The sequence below is a fragment of the Helicoverpa armigera genome, chromosome 10 (assembly GCF_030705265.1).
Source record: "Helicoverpa armigera isolate CAAS_96S chromosome 10, ASM3070526v1, whole genome shotgun sequence".
NCBI lineage: Eukaryota > Metazoa > Arthropoda > Insecta > Lepidoptera > Noctuidae > Helicoverpa > Helicoverpa armigera.
The window spans coordinates 6,473,178-6,493,643 of NC_087129.1; the positions used below are offsets into that span (position 1 = coordinate 6,473,178).

Below are 20,466 nucleotides of genomic sequence, written 5' to 3' on the forward strand. Positions count from 1 at the left end.
GGGAGGTTGAACTAAAAACAGGTAAATTACTAAGATTTATTAGTTGATTTAACTTAAAAAACTGTTGTACAATATAAGCTAAACCTATCTATTTTTAACTCCATTCAATGAAATGATTCGAATTTAATGGTATTTGGCTTGAGACAGATTTCTAATAAAATACGTCAGCTATCTATTAGCAATGTCATTGACATCATTAGGCCTGGCTATTGCTATTGCTTTGTTTTAATCTAAGTCTCTCACAGTTGACGTTTGTTAATAGATACGGTAGAAGTAAATGTGTGTAAAATTCAGTGATCGGAGGGTAGAAAAGTAATCATGTTTAAGTTAATTGGTGTCTCATGCAAGTTATTGTGCTGTGAAAGTAAAAGAAAATTTGGGAGACAACTTATTTGGCATTTAAGGTAGGTTATCGAAGTATTTTTTCCTTTAAGGATTGATATAAATCTATCTATTATCCTGCTACCATCCTTTACTAGTAGGTTAGTGTAATGTGCTGTGTAAGTACCTGCACTTTTTATAGTGTAGCACATTACACCACATATAGAAAAAATATACTTAGAAGATAACTTGCGTTTTTTAAACACTTAATAAAAGATAGGTGGGCCTGAATAATCAGTTACCTACTGGTAATTTTTTTACCACTTTGTTCTTTAAAAAAGTGGGGTGGGTTTTAATTTTATGCAATATTATATTATATTTTTAGGCATTTAATTAGTTTAATATTAAAATTAACTCTTTTTTTTAGAAAGATAACTAATGAACTCGTAATAATCTCCAAAAAACAAGATAAGGTCCACATATGATATCGTTAAATGAATGCACAGGTAACTTGATAATTGCCAGAACTCAAAATTAGAACAACGACCCACTAAACGGCCTAACTATATAAAGAGATATTGCGTCGTTATAACGACTAACGCCGCTACGCCGAAAATAGTTGGCCATCTGTTTATCAGCAACGGCCGTGTGCAAAATACGTGATCGTAACGACCAACGAAAATAACGACCAACCAGCGTCGTAACGGATAACGAGGCAATACGAAAATAGGCTCGACTGGTACTCGATTTCGTTAGAGCGAAGGTTCAGTCGGGCGGCGGGCGCGGAGCCTTAAACACCGCTGTCCGCTGCACCGACACCAGATGGCGTTGTTGTGTTATACTTAGTTCGGTTAAGCTCCGCTAGATGGAGCAAGTAGTATGTAGGGCTATGGCGACCCGCTTAGTTTACACCCTTTTAATATAGATAGAGCTACGTGGAACTGAAAGACTGATAATTTTATGGTGAGTTTTGTGCATGATTCTTTAGTTTATATGACCTAATCCGTGAGTATTATGATTCCTCTTCACCTTTCTTTAATTATCTGAGCTAACAACATTTCCTGTTCTGTCTTTTTAGCAATCTTTTCTTACAAAACTATTCCTGAAAACTTACGTAATGTAGGCAATTTTGAGACATATTAAGATCAGCACTTTCCTCAAATAAGCTCTTCGTGAAAATAGACCGGAGATGTCCAGATATATTTAGAGTTTACCTGCTACCTACCTGTTCAACACCGGTCTTTCTGTAAATCCTAAATTTATAACAGGCATAGGTTTCTATGTGAATATAATCAACAAAATAGATAGATAAATAGGAATAAAGAAATCATTAAAAAGAACTTTGTCCAGAGTTTTAATAAAAATATGTTCAAGTAATAAGGTTTAATTTATTTATTTTTATTGATGATATAATTAATTAGGTAATCAAATTCGATATTCAGTCTAAAATGTAAACAATCTATTATACTTACTTACTACTAAAACATCAGTAAATGAGGTCCCGTACTGAGGGAGATGTTCCTAAAACGGGTACCCCTCCTAAAACGGGTAGGCTTTGCCATTCGTATATTATAGGTCTTAGTGTGAACCTGTGAGTGTAGAGCGGTGCACTACCACCCCGCCGATCACGGTCAGTTGGCTCGCGCGCCTAGAACGAGCGTTTTCGAGATTAGATGTAAAAAATGTTTTTTGCAGAGTTTACTAAAAAAAATCGGATTATGCTAGTGCTGACTACTCAAATATGGTGCAAGATACGGTTTTCGCAGTTTTGTATTATCATTTTGCATGTTATATGCTTATTAATTGTGAATACTTAGTGGTCTCCTTGTTTACTATTTTAAGGTTAAGGTAGTTGAAATTTAAAACGTGCTTTTGGGCAAAACGGGTAGGGGCATAACGGGTGACTACCCGATTTGAAATAAGGGGCCACTTCCTCAATTGATCCCACAGAAAGCTAATCGAAGACAAAGGAAGCCACAGAGAGCTGAAGAAGTACAGGAACAGCGTGAAAAAGAAATTAAAATATGTTTTCTCTGATTTTTAACCAAATTATCTGCTGGTAGGATTATAATTTCAAATGTAACATTTAATAAAGTAAAAATGTGATTGAGACTGATCAAAATAAGAAAACTGTTTAACATAATTAAGGAGACTAATTAACGATAAAGATTTGCTGGATAACAGGAGGCTAAGATACGTTTTCTAATTCATTTATCACATATATTCATTCATTACCTGCTTTGCCCAAAGGCGCTACCCGTTTTAGGACCCCCCCGAGGGCAAAGCGGGTATTTGGAAGGGGTTTATTTTTTGATTTTTTTTCTGAATTTTGAAGAAGATTACTAAGACTATCTTATGTTTTCCAAAGTTTATTATATAAACAACCATGTGAGTACAAATACAAGTCGCATGTAATGTTCTTGGTTATTTTATTTAACATCTTCCCTTAGCTTACCCGTTTTGGGAACATCTCCCCTATTGGGTTTCAAAACACAATGTTTCTTAGAATGCTTTGTTTATTTCATTACATGATCCTGCCAACTTTATTCTATATTCTACTATTCGTCGAATACTGTAGATTGGTATATTCTTTGAAATCATTACTCACTAGTAGAATAGTTATAAATGTTCTGCTTTCAACGTTTATTCATCAATGCCACATACCTGCCATAGTACCTATAGGTATTTACAAACTTATTTTTCAGCCATTTTCCTCGTCTTTGTCCCATTGAAATAACTATAACTAGTCCTTTATAGTCATCAAGAAAAATCAAAACAATTGATGTTTTTCCGACATATTGTTTTTTTTCCATTGTTTCGTTAGCCAATACCTACTAGCTGTTTCCCTCGGTGTAAATCGCGTCATCGCGTCCCGGAGTACCCGGAGAAAATATAGCCAATGCTTTATGTGTGAATGTGCCTTGTGGAAGAATTTTTCAAATCGGATCAGTAGTTTCGGAGCCTTTAAGGTAAAAGCAAAAGTTTTTCCTCTTTATTACGTAATGATGGATAGATAAGCACTAATTTAAGGAACCCAGATAGAACATTTCTAACCTTCTTCTCCCTCTTTCTCAAAGATCTTTCGGAGATACCAAGAATTATTTTAATCTATTCAGTCGTTTACCCCAAAAACATAACAGCTGTACATTCTACAGTAATTTTTGGCCAGTATACGCCTTTTTCACCACTGCCTTTGTTTTCAGTGTAATTTATTTCTGGCTTCGATACAACAAATATTTATATATGGTTGCTATACTTAAAGTATTTTCGGCGCGGTTGAGTAAGATGTTTTCCTGGCGATACGAAACACACTTACCTACATAAAATAATCATGTCGGTATAATCAGCTTTCAACAGTTTCGCGGATCTAGAATCTCACCTTGAACAATGTTAGATATAAACTTTTAAACACTGAAATAGTCTAATTCTATTTTTAACTAGATTCTGCTAGCGGTTCCACTTGTGTACCTGTGTACTGTGAGAGCTACTCACTGCAGTCGGCTAAAAAGGAGCCTGCAGCATTCGTCAAGAAATGAGATATCTAAGACTGAAATATTTTTTCAGATCAGTTCAGTTTTTTCTGAGGTACAAATCTTTCAGCTTCATAATATTAGAATACATGACTAGGTATAGTTCTGTAGACAACTGTTTATATTATATTGTTGTTTACATTAGAGTGGAAGATTTACCTGTTTTAGATAATTTCAGTTCATGCTGCAGTTATCTATGATGTTTACTTGACCTCATTACTCATGCAGACATAATTATATCCATCAAAATATTAATATATAAATTCAATATTTACTTATTCATTATATATCAGAATGGAATAATATATAAACCATCACTTGTAGACTTAAAACAGGATGTCTATTGGAAAACGAAAGTACAGCACGCAATTTACCACAGTACACTAAGCACATAAATAATGTAGTAGATTATAAAATCGAAATCGAGTACTTACATACTTACGATCATTGAGTTGACGATAGAAATAATAGTATTGACAGTGTTTAAAAAGTGCAACGAATTTACAAATTATCATCGAAATATCCTTAACTCTCTGATACAAAACATTTTGCAGATGTATTATATACTTCTTATTTATATTTATTTGATTGCGACATTATTTACATTTTGAAGTTGTTACTTTGCTTAAAGATTTTTTTCTTTGCCTATGAACAACATTAAGCTAGGTTTATAATGCGATAAAACTATTTTGGTAATACTGTTTAGTAACAGTTAAATCGGATCATCAACATGTGGATAGCCAGATTGATCGCACATCTTGCATTTTGGTACATGTGAAGCACATACAAACCACAATGAAATCATCGGTATGAGTAGGTAGGTAACTTATTGTTGGCTCGGTTTCCAACGCAAATAGTTTTGCTATTCGTCTAATGGTTAAGTCAAATTTTGGCGATGACGCACTCGGCAGGCATCCAGCTGCGTCATCCAGGTGCTGTCAACGAACCCGTCTGGGTTCCGCTGAACCTGTGAACTTTCCATGACGGCACCCTGTCAAAATCTACACATTTCTAATATTATGTTATGATTACAACATAGGAAAATTCCTGCTGGATTGAGAGCCATTCCGTTTTATTGCGCGGTCTATTTCGACTGAAATAGAGCGGTCGACCAAAACGGGAGAATAACACGTTCGGTATCGTAATCCTGATTTGGAAACTGCGGCGACTCGGTGAGTGAAGTTAATTTGAGCACTCATCGTTTGCAAATGCTGTGGATATACTTACTGAAATATTTTTGATGTCTGAGAATTATCAATAGAACGTATATTTCAGAGGACTTCCTCTATAAAATGTAGAAGAACAAAGAATAGTCGGCTTAAAAAAACTGGGTTAATGTTTTTACAAGTTTCAATTATATTATTCGGCACTCTTACCAAATTACGCGATGTTCTATAATCTGGATTTTCCGAGAAACGATCGGACTCCAGTGGCAGGCCGCCGCCCGCGCATTCTGTCGACCGAAATAGAGTTAGTCGGCAGGCACGTCCATGGTGCGAGCGCCGAGCTTTTCGGACGATGCAGGAAACACGCTTTTTTATTTTCTTTTCCTATTCCAATTCCAACAGAGGATTTTGAAAGTCGGCTAATGTTCCCCTATTATGTTACCGCATTCTCGCAGAATAAAATAAAGTAAATTTTCGACTCTGTATTAATTAAAATCATAAATAACTCAATGGTAATCCTAAATGGACATTTGAAGAGACTGGTTATAGTATAGGCATTGCAACATACAGGAAAAGTTTGTGGCTTGATATTCAATTCTAATTGACGAGAAGACAGAAATAACTGTTTTATTTGTTGTTTTCGTTAGTTACCCATGGCAACGTCCATTCTAACTACACAACGAGGTTTTTACTGATGTTCATTCTATAGTTTATATTGCGAATTTGTGTGTTCTTCAAACCGATAAATTAAAGCAATTTAGTATCAAACGAATTCTATAAATATATTTCGATTTAATTGATGTTGTCAATAGTAACGTCAATTTAATTTTACAATTCTCAGTTTTGTTAACGGAAAGTTATCTGTTGTTACCGGCTGCCATTTGAAGATTATAAATGGATTACTGGGTGTCAAAAGCCTCATACTTTCAGCAGGCTGGTCCAAGAGTGATAACCAAAGGGACGGAGGAGATGACTATGAGATATGGAATTGAGCTATGTATGTGTTTGTTTATAATGGGAATGCAATCCACTATCTTGGTAAATGCTATATTATGATAGCTTTCAGTGACACGCGTAAGCTAGTCCTAGTTTTTATAGTGGCACGTTGTTTTTATAAATTGCTAGTTTCACCTTGAGGTATAACTAAGATGATCTTACGTACCGAATTCATAAGACGTCTTATCATAAAATGCGGTGTAAAAATAAAAAAAGTAATTTAAGAGATTGTGCGACATTTTCGCGTGCCAACTACATACGACAGTCTTGTTCTATATGGTGGGTAGATGTACCTAGGTTTATGCGTTTTTTTTTTAGATTTGATGAATCTTATGTTTGATCTTGAAAATAGTGAATGCTGTAATGCTTTTTCGTTTGTAACATTGCATCTGCCAAGTAGGTTATTATTCTAGTTCACTAAGAGTAATTTATGCGTCGACTCATAATAAATTGTAGTTTCAACATTAGAAAAAAGATGCACAAAATATATTTGTTAGAAAATTTGTGGCTTCGTTATTATTTGTTATTAGACTGACGCCAAATCATAATACAACGTTAATTATCTTTTCAAAACAAATTGGATAAAAATGTTAGTTTTCATGCAGAAAAAATAATAAATAATATTTATCCTTATTTATTATTTTACCTCAACAGTGCAGACATTTTTTGATTTGTTTCCTACAATGATTTTAATGGTCAATGAAATTGATTAAACTATTTTGATTAGTACAACTATGTTTCAAAACTATGCGGTCGCGGTATATTCTGACTGGACGAAGGCACTCAAGACTAGGATGCCACGATTAGTTTCTGGCCAGATCGCAAATGGTTCACGTTCCTACTGTAATACATGCACATTGTATGTATGCCTAGGTCCATGAACTCATTTGCTTCATATCTATCACCAAAAGCTCTCTTTATAACAAACAAAAAAAAAACACAGAATTTTGCAACATGCACCAGCTTGCTTGAACTCAAGCAGCTTCTTTGAAGTTATTTACAAAACTCCGCACCAATCTGTCTGTAGGTGCTTTTACATGCGTTCATACTCAGTAACAACTAATGGCTCATTTAAATTTAGCATCACGGTTAGCGAATCTTCAGAAATAGTTACCTAAATATAAAATAACTCCAGCTCTAGAAACTAATGAGCCACGAAACATCAAATCAGTTGCATGTTCAAGAAAAAATAAACAGACGTAAACTCCGAATGAAAGTAAACATACTTACTTGACAACATAATTAATTTGTTGTTTACAATTTAACACCGCCCATTGACAAAGTTCAGTCAGATGTTTAATTGTTTCAGCTATTATTTATTATTACTTTGACAAAAATGTTTACAGACTCAACCCTCAATGGATAGTGTCAATTTGTTTTATGGAACAATTAAAACGAGAATTAATTAGAAATGAGCAATATACGTATGCAGAGAGCACGCAAATTAGAACTGGTCTTAAACGCGAACTCTGGTGCAAAGGCAGACTGGTTGTTAAGATTGTGTTTCAGTAGAAGTAACGTCTAAAACTGTTCGTACCTATGAAATTTTGATATGGCGTGGGAGTGCGCCTGCCCACAGCAGCATGAGTAATGCTCGGGCCAGCGATGACTTCTGTAGCGTGAGTAACGCGAGGTGCTTGCTGCTTCCATTTTATTTTCGCGTCGGCCCACACGCGCTCCATGGAGAGCCACCACACCTGCCACCGCCGATTGACTCATAGGCACCTGAACGTTATACAATCCCGAATTCATACTCGTAACATTCCAACTTACAAAAACATTCCTATTACATAAATACACAATTGTATTGAACAATAGTGAAGCATTAATGCTCAATCCTTCTCCGTGTGAGAGGAGGCCTGTGCCCATTAGTGGGACGATAAAAAGGCTGTAACTGTAATAGTGAAGCATCTCATCTGCGAGACGAGTCTAATGCTTTGCCAGATAATGATAAATCCATAGTTGAAGCTTTCTTTGTTTCGAAGAAACATTTTTATCGGATATGCAGGTGCTTAAATAGATTTTCTTGACATGAACAGAATTTTAATTCTGTAGAATTTTCTGAATTCCTTCACTAATTTAGTACCTAACAGTGGTACTTTATGTAGGGTGTCACCTATTCATTAACTCAAGGTATTTGTGAAGCAATTAAGATCTGTCGTAAATATTATTAGTTAATTACGTTTGACAGGTGTTTACCTCAGTCGATAAACCATGACAAGTCACAAAGGGGGTGCGATCGAGATATAGACAGGTTTGAAGACGTGCCAACATAGAATTTCACGTAACAGATTTTTTGGAGACCATTTCACGGCCATAAAATATATGTCGCATGCGATAAAACTGCGCGAAAATAGCTCTGTTCTCAGACTTACTTTTGAAATATTAGAGAACTTGATACCTGCGTCAAGAGCACCGATACATGACACGTTACAAAAATTCTACCAAATTAATAAAAATCATTACCTGTATGGCAAGGTCTGTGTAATAACAGCACCGATGTGTTTTAAGCATCGCTCAACATATGGTCGCTTGCAATGGAATGACCCATTCTCCACATATGGATACGACCATGCCCATTCATTGTCAACCACTTCAGCAGAAAGTATATACTTAACTACATATATCAACACAGCACAAAAACAAAATACAAACCATACGTAGTTTGACAATTGAGCATCAACAAATCCTACATTAGCGTCATTAAAAGGGATAATATAAGCTCGACGAAAAGCTAAACAGTAAATTACATTTAGTTTAGAATATATCGGTAGTTACCACATGGTAAATCTTCTTGTCTAGGTACTCATAACAATGTGCCAAGTTACAGTACTTGACTAAATGGTATCCTTCAACTCCATTTAGATTTTCACCTCGGTCGTAAACGGCAAATGTATTATATGAAGGAGAATTGCATTGACGTAATTAATGGCTTTGTAACACTGAGTTCCATGCTGTCTATGGTTCGGTGAATACTTGATGAATGTTAAGCGTTCTTTATAAAGTTTTGTCATAAAATTCCAAAAAAAAAAAAAAAAATTTATAAAGTTTTCTTTGTAACACCTTATACCTACGAGTAAGTCTTCGTAGGTGTTATAGTATATATTTTGTGCATCTGGCTGTACTGATGATATAAGGAAAATTACTTTCTATCATGAAAATACTGAAGTCAAAGCTTGATGCTTCGACACCGTCATGTTAGCTACCTTTCCTATTACTCATACAATGTTTACAAGAAACCCCTAGAAAGGGTTTTGTTTATGTTTGATTAGAAATTCATTTTGATGCTCGTCCAAATACGTCAATGATCTCGCACTTAGCAATGTTTGATAGATGTCCCCCAATGACATCATAATCTATAAACAATACACATTATTCATTAACACGTGAGGATTAAATCATTGCACAGGAGTTTAAATTTGACCAAAGTTATTTTTATTAAAAAATATTAATAGATGGGCAGGTGCGAGTGCAAGTTGGCAAGAGCAATATTATGCCACAATGTGACACGGTACTGGACTAATTGTAAACATAATAAACAGTAGGTACATTTGTTGTTATTTCTGTCGCTAGGAGACCGCGGAGAGGGCTCCCTGTGGCCACGGTGTCCGAGACTCTCAGTACTATGTTCTGGCCATCTGTTTACACTTCAATATTAGCACTTTGTTCGTCCGCGCGGCCCTCACTCATTGCCGACGTTGTTATGGACAGATGTTGCTTGCCAAATTCATGATTCACATTCTTATATTTATGTCCAATGATGCCCGATTCGGAATGTTCCTGCGAGTTCATATATCATTGACATAGTACCAGCTATTTCCGACTAGATCTTTATTATTCTAGACAGGTGTTTAATCCCTACAATGTATGCTTTTAAAAAGCAAAAAATACGTTTCGAGAACATACAGTTAACTGAAAAGCGGCTGAAGTTGTAGACGAATGAAAACATGGGTGGGGAGTTTGTAATCATTCGAAATACTGCTATAAACAAAATTTCCAGCAGAGTCTGGTTTAAGAATGAAAGCTGATCCAAAAATAGAGGATGATGCTGCCCACACTGTATTGTTTTTATATTAAATCACGATGAGCATAAATAATATCGGATCTGTACCTACTCAGATATCCATTTCACTTGAAATTTCTTCAATCGTCATCGGTTTAAACAAAAATATCAGGGGAAGAATTCTTAATTCTTAATTGACGAAATATTATGTAGAGAGATTATTATAAGCATCCTTACTTATAAAGTTTTTTTTATAAATGAGTACTTCGTTCTGCCTCTGAATCTCTGGTATCTCTTGCTAAATACCGAGGTTAATAGGTACAGGTGCCGAGGGTTAGGCAACCGGTTGGCACCTTGTCATAACTTGGTACAATTAATCAACTATTAACTCATCACATTTACTTATGCCAAACTGATGTTTTAAATCAGTTTACTTCTCATATTACAATGCTTACGTCACGAGGGCAAATAGGACGTAGAGGTAATCTCTTCTCGAAACTGTTCTCAATGTATATTTGCAATGTACGCTAGACCGACAATAATTTATATATACGAGTATGTGCAGTGACTAACATGAAAACAAATCTATATACAACAGCATAATCAATATATATTTGCTAAATTTGCAGCGATGCAGTAATACACTAACCTAATATATTTCCTTTATTGAACCTTGCGCAGGTCGTGGGCAGAAGAAGTTCGTAAACCACACTTAAATATCGCAATTACGCATTATTTATTATAAAATATGACATAAATTGAACACATTAATTGGCAGATGATATTTCCGTAGCATATGAACTTATTTTAATTACTTGGTTGAACATGCTTCATGGTACGTCAGAAGCTTAAAGATTAATCGCTACACTGGTTCTCGACAACATTATTTTCTTGTCACTTGGAAAACTAATGGTAAATCACGGAGTTTTCTCTAATATCTACGTAGGAATAGGACAACAGCCAAATGGATTCCGAAACAAGTTTTGTATTTGCGAGCCGTAATCTCAGAATCCTATCTTGCAGAGTCTAGATTACCTTCTGCTTAATTAAAAAATGAGCAGGATTTTTTTGTGGCAAAAACGAAAATGGTATGCTTAAAAGAATGAATGAATAAGGTAAACTGACCAATTAAACATGGTAGGTACCTATGTGGAGCTACTTCCTACTAATAACTCTCACCATGAAATTATGAGTCCTAGTACATATCTTAAATGATCTCTTTACACGTGTTTCAATGTTTTCCACCAACGCAACTAATGCTGTTGGGCTGTTGCCCTTTATGTTTTGTCTTCGTGTATGAGTAACGAGCATAGCCAGACTTTCTTTCGCGATGATGAAATAATATGAGTGACAAATGAATGATTCCTTCTGCTTATTTTAAACTTTCTGCCGTATATGGGTTGCCAAGATCTATTTATTTATTAAGATTTATTTGTTTATCCATCATCTGCCTACGTAAAAAGTAAAAAAAAGTATGTCCATTATAATTTTATTTGTCATCCTAAAAAAATCACTTATGAGGTACATGGTCATTAACGAATGATACCTAAAAATCATACCTATTATCGCAGGATTAGTGGGTCTAACTAATGTAATAAAGAATATAATCAATTCAAAACAAACAAACTTTTATGTGGTGTTATATAATGTATCTGTTTAAGTTGGGTATAGGTCAGTAACGTATTGAAAGTAGACCTCTTTCTATAGCAGAAAATTAACTAATGCGAGATTAGATAAGGTAAAATCGATATTTTTTTGATTAATTTAGCTCAAACCTAATTGGATTCAAACCGCAATTTTCTCTCACTCTTAGGGTCCCACTAAGTGCCAATATTATAAATAAAAATAATATTGGATTTAAATTATAGAGCTAAATAAAGAAATCTATACAATGATAACTGAAGTCTAGAAAGTGGAAAGGTATGTGAGGGGGTTGTGCGTAAGGTAGCCGAGGGTGTACCTCGCGCAGGTGGTGGCGAGGGCGGTGCTGCCCCCCCCACTGGGGCCGTGTGCAACTCGCGCATAGACTACGGTCGCCCGCTGCCCTCGCGCATCATTCGAACATCGCGCACCGCAGTCTCGGCATCTACGCCCTGAACTGTATACGCGTCCGGGAGATCATCCCGCAGCGACTTCGACGAACAGGTCCTTATTCCAGTGAAAGTGACATATAACCTTTTCTTTGTTGCATAACCTAACATAACCGCGAGTGAAACATAGTAATAGCCCTTCCTATGTGAACTATTATTAGAGTTGCATCGGCACGCTCCAGCGACGTAACTTTACCTGAACGCCCCAAATTAGGAGCGCAGGCGCATCGGCCCACGCGCCGCCCGCCCTACGTTCCATATTTCGCTACATTCTTTAAACCGAGCGACCGCAGGAAGCCCGCGCGGCTAATACTTCGCCCAATATACGTGCTTGTTGAGCAATAAAGTGTCAGTTCAGATGAGATCGAAGTGGTGCAGGCGACTTGGATTTCGGCCAACGACTGTTGCATTAAGAATAAAATTGGTTAACGTATTCAAAAAATGTTTTAATGTGTTAACTAGATGTGATACTACTTAAACAGTGACAAGTGGATCTTAATGAAACGAGGACTTTGTGCTGGATTTCAAAGTGTAATTGGGATTTCATCTGCACAGTTGTGAAGCCAACTTTCAAGTCGCCACACATTTGGTCTCGATCCTGTAAAAGACACTCTTTGTGAACTGTTGTTTGAACTAGATATATTTTGTTTCAGGATAAGTTAAGCGAGCACAATGCCTTTCAAACCAGCAGATAACCCTAAGTGCCCTAAATGCGGCAAATCAGTATACGCAGCTGAGGAGAGAGTCGCCGGAGGACTCAAATGGCACAAAATGTGCTTCAAGTGCGGTAAGTTCCGAATTAATATTCAATGAATTTAACAATTAGGACATATTAGAATAGTGAACAGAACAACTTAGTAATGTTTTTAAGATTTTGAAATCAAGGCTAACAGTTCATGCTGCAAAATGTTTAAAGTTTTAAACTTTCATAACTTATCATTAAAAGGGGACCGTGAATAACTGGACCCTCAATTAAGAATATTGAATATAGCATGTGTTATTATAAACCTCCCCTTAGCTTGCAGCAGTATTAGCTGTGGTCGTTTAATAGGCTGCGACGACGACCTGTAATCTTTCCTTGAATGTTTATTTACGCGTGACCGACCACTGTTGTTGGGATTTCTGAGTTTTCGCCTATGACTTCACAATATTTGATGTTTCATGAAGCCATAGATTTTTTTTTTAATAATTAGAATGTCGGGACACCTTTTCACACTCTGTCTGCTACTGTCTCATGTAAAAACCGCTGAGCTGGTTATGATGCAATTTGATTCGGCAACAGATTAAAATCTTGGAAGGGTTTCAATATACATAGTTCTCATCTTTTCTCAATTTATGTTCTATCAGAATGTTGGTGTTCATTCACTGTAAAGCCCAATATTTACTTATCACTAGGTACCTACTAAAATAAAACATTCTTGTACGTGTAAGTCGGATGACGTCATCATATTCACTATTTATGTTGTCCAGGCCTGTGCCAGAAGTTGCTGGACTCCACCAACTGCTCAGAACACGAAGGTGAACTGTACTGCAAAGTGTGCCATGCACGTAAATTCGGACCAAAAGGCTACGGCTTCGGCGGTGGTGCTGGCTGCCTGTCCATGGACACTGGTGACCACCTGAAGGCTGAGAATGCGTAAGTTTCAAATTTTCTTAGCACTCCCGCCGCCCGCGCCACTGAGGGCCTTTCCTTATCTAAGGTCGCAACGACGGCCGGCCTCCGGGCCCGTGCGTAACCACATTAACCGCGTGTATATATACTCATACTATACAGTAGAAAGCGCGCGCTGGCTGTACATTACGCGCCGCCTGACACGTGCATGACCAGTCTCCGTTTATGTCGCAACAGGAATTGAGCGAGCAGCCCTCCAGCAGAACTAGCGGGTCGCCGACACACATCTCGGCCCACCAGCGACGCCTCGCGAACGCACGCCATACTGTACTTTAAATTACTCTAGTTAGGATTATTTATTCGCTATCGCTTAATTTAATTTGTTCATCGGTATTATTTATTATTTATAAAAAACACAAATAAATAAAACAGTCGACTACCAACCCTGAGTTAGTAATGTTTACGTGAGCGCGGTCGAGGCGCGCGCGCGCCCGCGTCGTTGCCGCAGCGGGCGCGCGCCGGCTCGAGCGCGCTCCTGCCCTGTCGATCCCTTCCTCCCCAACGGGGCGTACCCCAACACGAAGGAGCCACGGTGAGAAACCAATATGTAGCCTTGGCTTAGCAACGCTCCAGACGCACCTAGATGGCATGCACCGAGACAATCTTATGTTGAATAACTTTCCTCGCTACTCACACTCTGTCTAACCCTCAGCTAACGCTTCCGTCTTAGCTTTAACTGATAGTCAATAATGTGATGGGATAAGGAAAGCGCCCTCTATGTCGATATATAATGTAGTGCTGTAGCGAGGCCGATGCGGAGCGGGCGGCCGGGAGCCCTTACCTTCTCCCATTACGGCGGAGGTGCGCCGCCGGCATCAACTGCTTAGCCGCAATCCGTGTGGCCGATACTAGAATGTAGGGGCAGACGGATTCTACCGTTGCCTGAGAGGCTTTTAACTACTCTTCTGTCACCTGTTGCTTGGTCTGACCATTATCGAACATTGATTGATTTGCGGCATGTATACAGGGGCGTAAGGACTAACGGAGCTTGTCTGGAACCACGTGTTATCGCCAAGGCGCCCCCCGGGGAAGGTTGTCCCCGATGCGGTGGCTACGTGTACGCCGCCGAACAGATGTTAGCTAGAGGACGGGTAAGATGCCGATTTATACGATACACTTCTTTGATAATAACCATGTAAAATTACAGTTACATTCAAATTTAATAACCTGTACGGAAAAAGCTTTCCCCCTGCTTTTAGATGCTTATTCAACATTATGAACATTTATGACGAATTAATTGTCTATTTGCTGTAAGAAAATATAAATATAATAAAATGTTGTGCCGTAGGGCTATCACAGGCGATGCTTCAAATGCTTAAATTGCAACAGGACCCTTGATTCAATGATGCATTGTGATGGGCCAGATGGTGACATTTACTGTAGAGGTATCTGATCGATTAATTTATGTGCCACATGTCAATTAAATGTCCCACCCATAATTATGTATGTGCCATAACATCATGTATCATTGTAATAACGCGCGTGATCCTATATGGTAGAATGGTCCCAGCATGCCCTGATGTATCCTCATTGTTCACTGTATGTCCAGGCGTGGCACAAGGAGTGCTTCAAATGCGGAGACTGCTTAAAACGGCTGGACTCTACTAACTGTTGCGAGGGCCCAGACAAAGACATTTACTGCAAAGGTTTGTTTATTCTCCACATTTCCTTACAATTTGAATTCAAGTGACATATTCTAAATTAATAATAAAAATATTCATAACAACAAGTTTCCAAGTCCCTACATACCTACATAAGAATTCCAATAATATTGTGAGTGACGATTCAATCTATTAACGTTATTGCATGTTCATTTTCCCTTTTTGTGGTTTTAATTAAATGTTTTTCTCTATAGTATGTTATGGGAAGAAGTTTGGTCCTAAGGGATATGGTTACGGAAAAGGAGCCGGTGTCTTGCAGAGTGACCCTTACGCCAATGGGTAAGAACCGCTTGTGGATCGGACGTGTGACTTATCTGGCGAGGGCACAGCTTTTGACACTACTTATGCAAAATTTCTACAAATCATCCAAAAATACAAATTAATATTGGAGCGTGGATGGCTGTGTGCTCATCAGATGCAATAATAACGCTTATTTGCTTTTGCTGTAGGATGCTACGCACAAAGATTTGGTCCAAGAGGTATAGGACATGGAGGAATGTCAAGCCTGGGCCTTATGTGTGATATTAAGGACCTGGAATGGCAAAGGTATAACATTACATTGTCACCAAGACCCTGATGTATCCCGAAGGACAGTCCATAGGACATATAAAGTCCTAATTGTTCATGATTAACCAAGTCATCTAACAAGCTATTTGCTTATAGACTGCTTTAGCAAACTGGTTTTTATTGTTTTTAAGTCCCAAGTGTTGGAATAATCATCGTTCATAACTTTCATTGCTTAACACCACATGTTTCACTTCACGCAATCTATTTTCGCCAGAAGCTTCGGTAACATTACGTATACTTCTCAGGTTACATGACAGGTTTAGGTTATTTCCATCGCATAGTCACTTTCATAAAAACAGCTTATAATACAAACAAGAGATGGCAACGTGCCAGTGTTAAAATAGAACGCGCTCTCCGCTCTCGATCGGACTAATTTTAATATCGGCGAGACTAGCCGCAAGTTTTAAGCTTACAACGTGTAATCTGTGGCAGATTGGCTAAACATCTTCATTAATATGAGTAGGTCGTAGGCCTAGTGGTAATTTAGCAGAGTTCATGATTAGAGGCACAAGCGCAATTGGTTTTAATCTCTGGTTTTAATTAACTACCTTGCAGTGCTTATGTAAGCATTCAAGATTTGAACATCGAAGATTTATTACACACGGCTTTCTTTTGAATTAAATACCTTCATATTAGAATTTATAACTTGCATCACATAGGTATTCAGTTAGCTTTAAGTAGTAAGTACCTAGGTATCTGCTGAGGAGAATTGCTGCCCTATGCCTATGCCGTATTAAGTTAGATATGTGTCTAGAAAATGCAAAAGGTTAACGTATAGCTACGGTATTAATCTGAAGCCATGTCAAGTAACATTAGGTTCCTCTACCTGACATTTTAATTACGTATGGTAGGTAAGTATACCTAGGTGATCTGTCTGTTTAAATTTATGTTTAAACGTAAAACATAAATTAGTTGCTGCGCATCACAAACAGTAGAAACTTATAGGCGGGTAATGCAACCATTGTTAAACGTAGGTCTTATGCTAGTCTTCAGGACTTCATTCCGCACATTTCATAATCACAACAACTAACAAAGTCAAGGAAAATATCATTTAGCGATTTAAAACCATGTGCTAATCTAGACATATTATTATTTCCTCGTTCAATTCAGTCAATTACCTATACATAATGTAGAAACAATGTTAACAGCTATTTATTTGAAAGTATGATGACTTACCCAGCATTTCATTTGTTTTGCAGTGAGCAAGCACCAAAGACTACGGTGATTGATACCGCTTCCATTCAGGCGCCACCTGGCAAGGGTTGCCCCCGATGTGGAGGCGTGGTATTTGCTGCCGAACAAGTGCTGGCCAAGGGCCGCGAATGGCATCGCAAATGTTTCAAGTGCCGTGACTGCTCCAAAACTTTGGACTCGATCATCGCTTGCGACGGACCTGAATCTGAGGTTTACTGCAAGACCTGCTACGGCAAAAAATGGGGCCCTCACGGCTACGGATTCGCTTGCGGCTCCGGTTTCCTGCAGACAGATGGCTTGACGTAAGTTATGAAGGCCGAGACTAGATTTTGGAGATTGATAACGCTGCCATGAACTCTGAACTATAACATTACAATGTTCTTTTGTAGCGAGGAGGAGATTTCCGCCAGTCGTCCTTATTACAACCCTGATACTACGTCCATCAAAGCGCCCAAGGGCCAGGGCTGCCCGCGTTGCGGTGGCATGGTATTCGCCGCTGAACAACAACTGGCGAAGGGCACGGTAAGTTTTGATGTTTTTATACCGTCATGAGATAGCAATCGTTTGAGTAGGTAGATAATATTCATAAATACTATGCTGCTATGATAGATGATAGAAAGAGAGATTTCTTTTGCCTGTTCCTGATTTGAAGAGCTTAGTAGGGCAATGGTTCCATGTATTAAAATGCATCCAGATTATTAATTTGAAAACCAACAAAAGGATCATAACACATCTACTTATTGCTTACAGATGTGGCACAAGAAATGTTTCAACTGCGCGGAGTGCCACCGGCCTCTGGACTCGATGCTGGCATGCGACGGCCCTGACAAGGAGATCCATTGCCGCGCCTGCTACGCCAAGCTCTTCGGACCCAGAGGATTCGGTTACGGCCACGCCCCCACCCTCGTCTCGTGCGACACTGAGCCCGCTATCACATAGTGAGTATTAATGGCCAATATTTAACAATACCATTGCAATTGTAAATTAGTAGATATTGGCGATTTGGAATCAGAATATTTGCACCATGTCTATCTATTAAAGTTCATGAAAACCTTGGAACCACATAGTTATCAAGACTTATTGTTCCATTGATAAGTGATTTGATTTCATCTTAAAGACAGGTACTAATGAAAATATAATTTCACAGCATGGAGCAGCTACCTTTCACTGGCCAGAAAGCAGCCAAAGGCCAGGGCTGCCCTCGTTGCGGATTCCCCGTCTACGCAGCTGAACAGATGCACTCCAAGAATGGCACATGGCACAAACGGTGCTTCTCATGTGCGGAATGCCATAGATCTCTTGTGAGTACCTATTACAAGTTATTGCAATACATTAATGTTAGGATAGAAAGGAAACACAAAATAGCTTAAGAACTAAATTTATTAAATAGGAAAAGTATTTATATTCTATTGGTTTTCAAATAGTCGGGTTCATCATCCTCTTCATTTTCGAGATGAGCCTTTAAGAATTCCTCCACTGAGTCAGTATTCCACTTTTCTATGGCCACAGTATCTTTAACTATACCATCTTTATCCAACAACTTGATGATCGGGTCTAGGCCTCGGACATACTTGATTTGTAGATTAGGGAATTTGGCAGGCCTGTCACTCTTCACAAACGCTTGTATCTGCGGATAAGCGGGGAACTTACATGTGCACACTTCTAATATGGCTCTAGCGTATTTCTTCTCTTTCGGCGCAGTTTCATCTTGATGACAGCATTCTTTACAATGAGACATAAGTTGTTCTAAACCAAAATCTTTCAATTGGTCACAAGAAGAGCATAACAGGTTAGCTTTGATGAATCCAAGGGAAGCACAATCTTCTGTTGTAAACTCGGCATTGCTAATTTGAACTAAAAATGTTGCAATGCAAACAAGTAGCGCAGTTGATAACATTCTTGATTTTAACGTTATCATCTCATAGAATAGTTTAACAAAAGGGAAAAAAGTTAATTATTTCCCGAAAAATAGTTCATACAAACACTGACGTGTGACAAACGAACCGGGCTTTGACAATGACAATGTCAATATCAGACACTAACGTCAGATTATGAAAAACTGTGACGTTGACATTTATGAAGAATTGTCTACTGTTAACCTTGTCTTGCACCCTATATCCGAAAGAAATAGAGATACCGAGGCGTAACATGCAACGAATCACAAAATGGTGGAATGGAACGCATCCTTATTTTTTTAAATTCTTGGTTAAGTGGCTTTTAAGAACGAAACAATAACGTTAGGCAAAGAATACACAACAACAATAAGATAGCAGCCATATTCTGCCTTCTTGTTTTAAATATTTATTTGTTATTTGTTTCAGGATTCTACCAACTTAAACGACGGACCAAATGGAGAAATTTACTGCCGAAGTTGTTATGGCAGGAACTTCGGGCCTAAGGGTGTAGGATTTGGTATGGGCGCAGGCACATTGACCATGGCATAATAGACTATGAAGCTGGTCTTTATAGGAACCATTTAGTTATTAAAGTGGTAGCATGAAAGGAATCTAATCTACTGTGAATTGCTACCTAGCTTGACGGACTATCATACCATGTATTAAACTGGTTTTAATAATGGTTGATAACTTATTTCTATGAGACTAATAAAGTAAATGGTAATAGAACCTTTGAGGACACATATTTTGTTACGAAAGTATAAATTAAAGGTTACATTCCTTTCATATGATATTGTACAAATTGGGATGAATGTGTCTGTGCCCTTAGTTTACATATTCGTTATAAAATATTGTAGTAAATAAGGTAATAGACTTAATGTAGGTATGTAAGATGTATAAATAATTTGTTATACAGCAAGAAAAAAAAAACTTAAAAAATCCTAAAAAAAATTAACGGCATTGTGATTACACATACCTTATAATTATCACATTGTGATATGACGGTATGTGCAAAACAAAAACTATCCTGTAAACGCGGACTAGATTGCAAATAATTGTAATCGTTTCGACCGACCAGATCTTGATCTATAAGATCTGAAGTGTCTATACATATTTTTATACACCAAAGATTTTTGTACATAATTTAGTAATTTACTAAATGCACATTTTCTGTGCTACGGTAAATTCTAACCACTTACGTGTATTACGCTTTTGGAGCTTTTGCTATATATATCTAACGAACACATATTATGAGGATAATGTAAAGATTAAAGCAGCTTTTTGCATATTATTATATTAAACAAAATTTGTATAAGTTATAATTTTTATTAAATAAATATACGACATCTAGTGTTTTCTTTAAGTATCCAA

At 37.6% G+C, this 20,466-nt stretch overlaps 2 protein-coding genes across 8 annotated transcripts; one reads left to right on the forward strand and one right to left on the reverse strand.

Moving 5' to 3' along the window:
• The first annotated feature begins 1,143 nt into the window (after nucleotides 1–1,143).
• Nucleotides 1,144–20,441, forward strand: LOC110372320 (muscle LIM protein 1). 7 transcript variants are annotated; one of them, XM_021328942.3, is made up of 12 exons: nucleotides 12,002–12,161; nucleotides 12,760–12,893; nucleotides 13,577–13,742; nucleotides 14,746–14,869; nucleotides 15,328–15,424; nucleotides 15,634–15,718; nucleotides 15,917–15,985; nucleotides 17,206–17,502; nucleotides 17,590–17,722; nucleotides 17,951–18,138; nucleotides 18,348–18,501; nucleotides 19,522–20,441. In XM_021328942.3, exons 2-12 carry the CDS (start codon nucleotides 12,779–12,781, stop codon nucleotides 19,642–19,644), a joined length of 1,551 nt encoding a protein of 516 aa, XP_021184617.1. In that variant the 5' UTR covers nucleotides 12,002–12,161; nucleotides 12,760–12,778; the 3' UTR covers nucleotides 19,645–20,441. The 7 variants fall into 7 exon arrangements, with proteins under 7 accessions (XP_063892755.1, XP_021184617.1, XP_021184612.1 ...); XM_064036685.1 differs by lacking the exons at nucleotides 12,002–12,161; nucleotides 15,328–15,424; nucleotides 15,634–15,718 and adding exons at nucleotides 1,144–1,284; nucleotides 15,067–15,163 and having other exon boundaries at nucleotides 15,889–15,985; XM_021328937.3 differs by lacking the exons at nucleotides 15,328–15,424; nucleotides 15,634–15,718 and adding an exon at nucleotides 15,067–15,163 and having other exon boundaries at nucleotides 15,889–15,985.
• LOC110372321 (selenoprotein F) lies at nucleotides 18,563–19,237 on the reverse strand. The gene has a single exon (XM_021328943.3). The coding sequence runs from the start codon at nucleotides 19,116–19,118 to the stop codon at nucleotides 18,600–18,602; it is 519 nt and encodes a 172-aa protein (XP_021184618.3). The 5' UTR covers nucleotides 19,119–19,237; the 3' UTR covers nucleotides 18,563–18,599.
• Nucleotides 20,442–20,466: the final 25 nt, after the last annotated feature.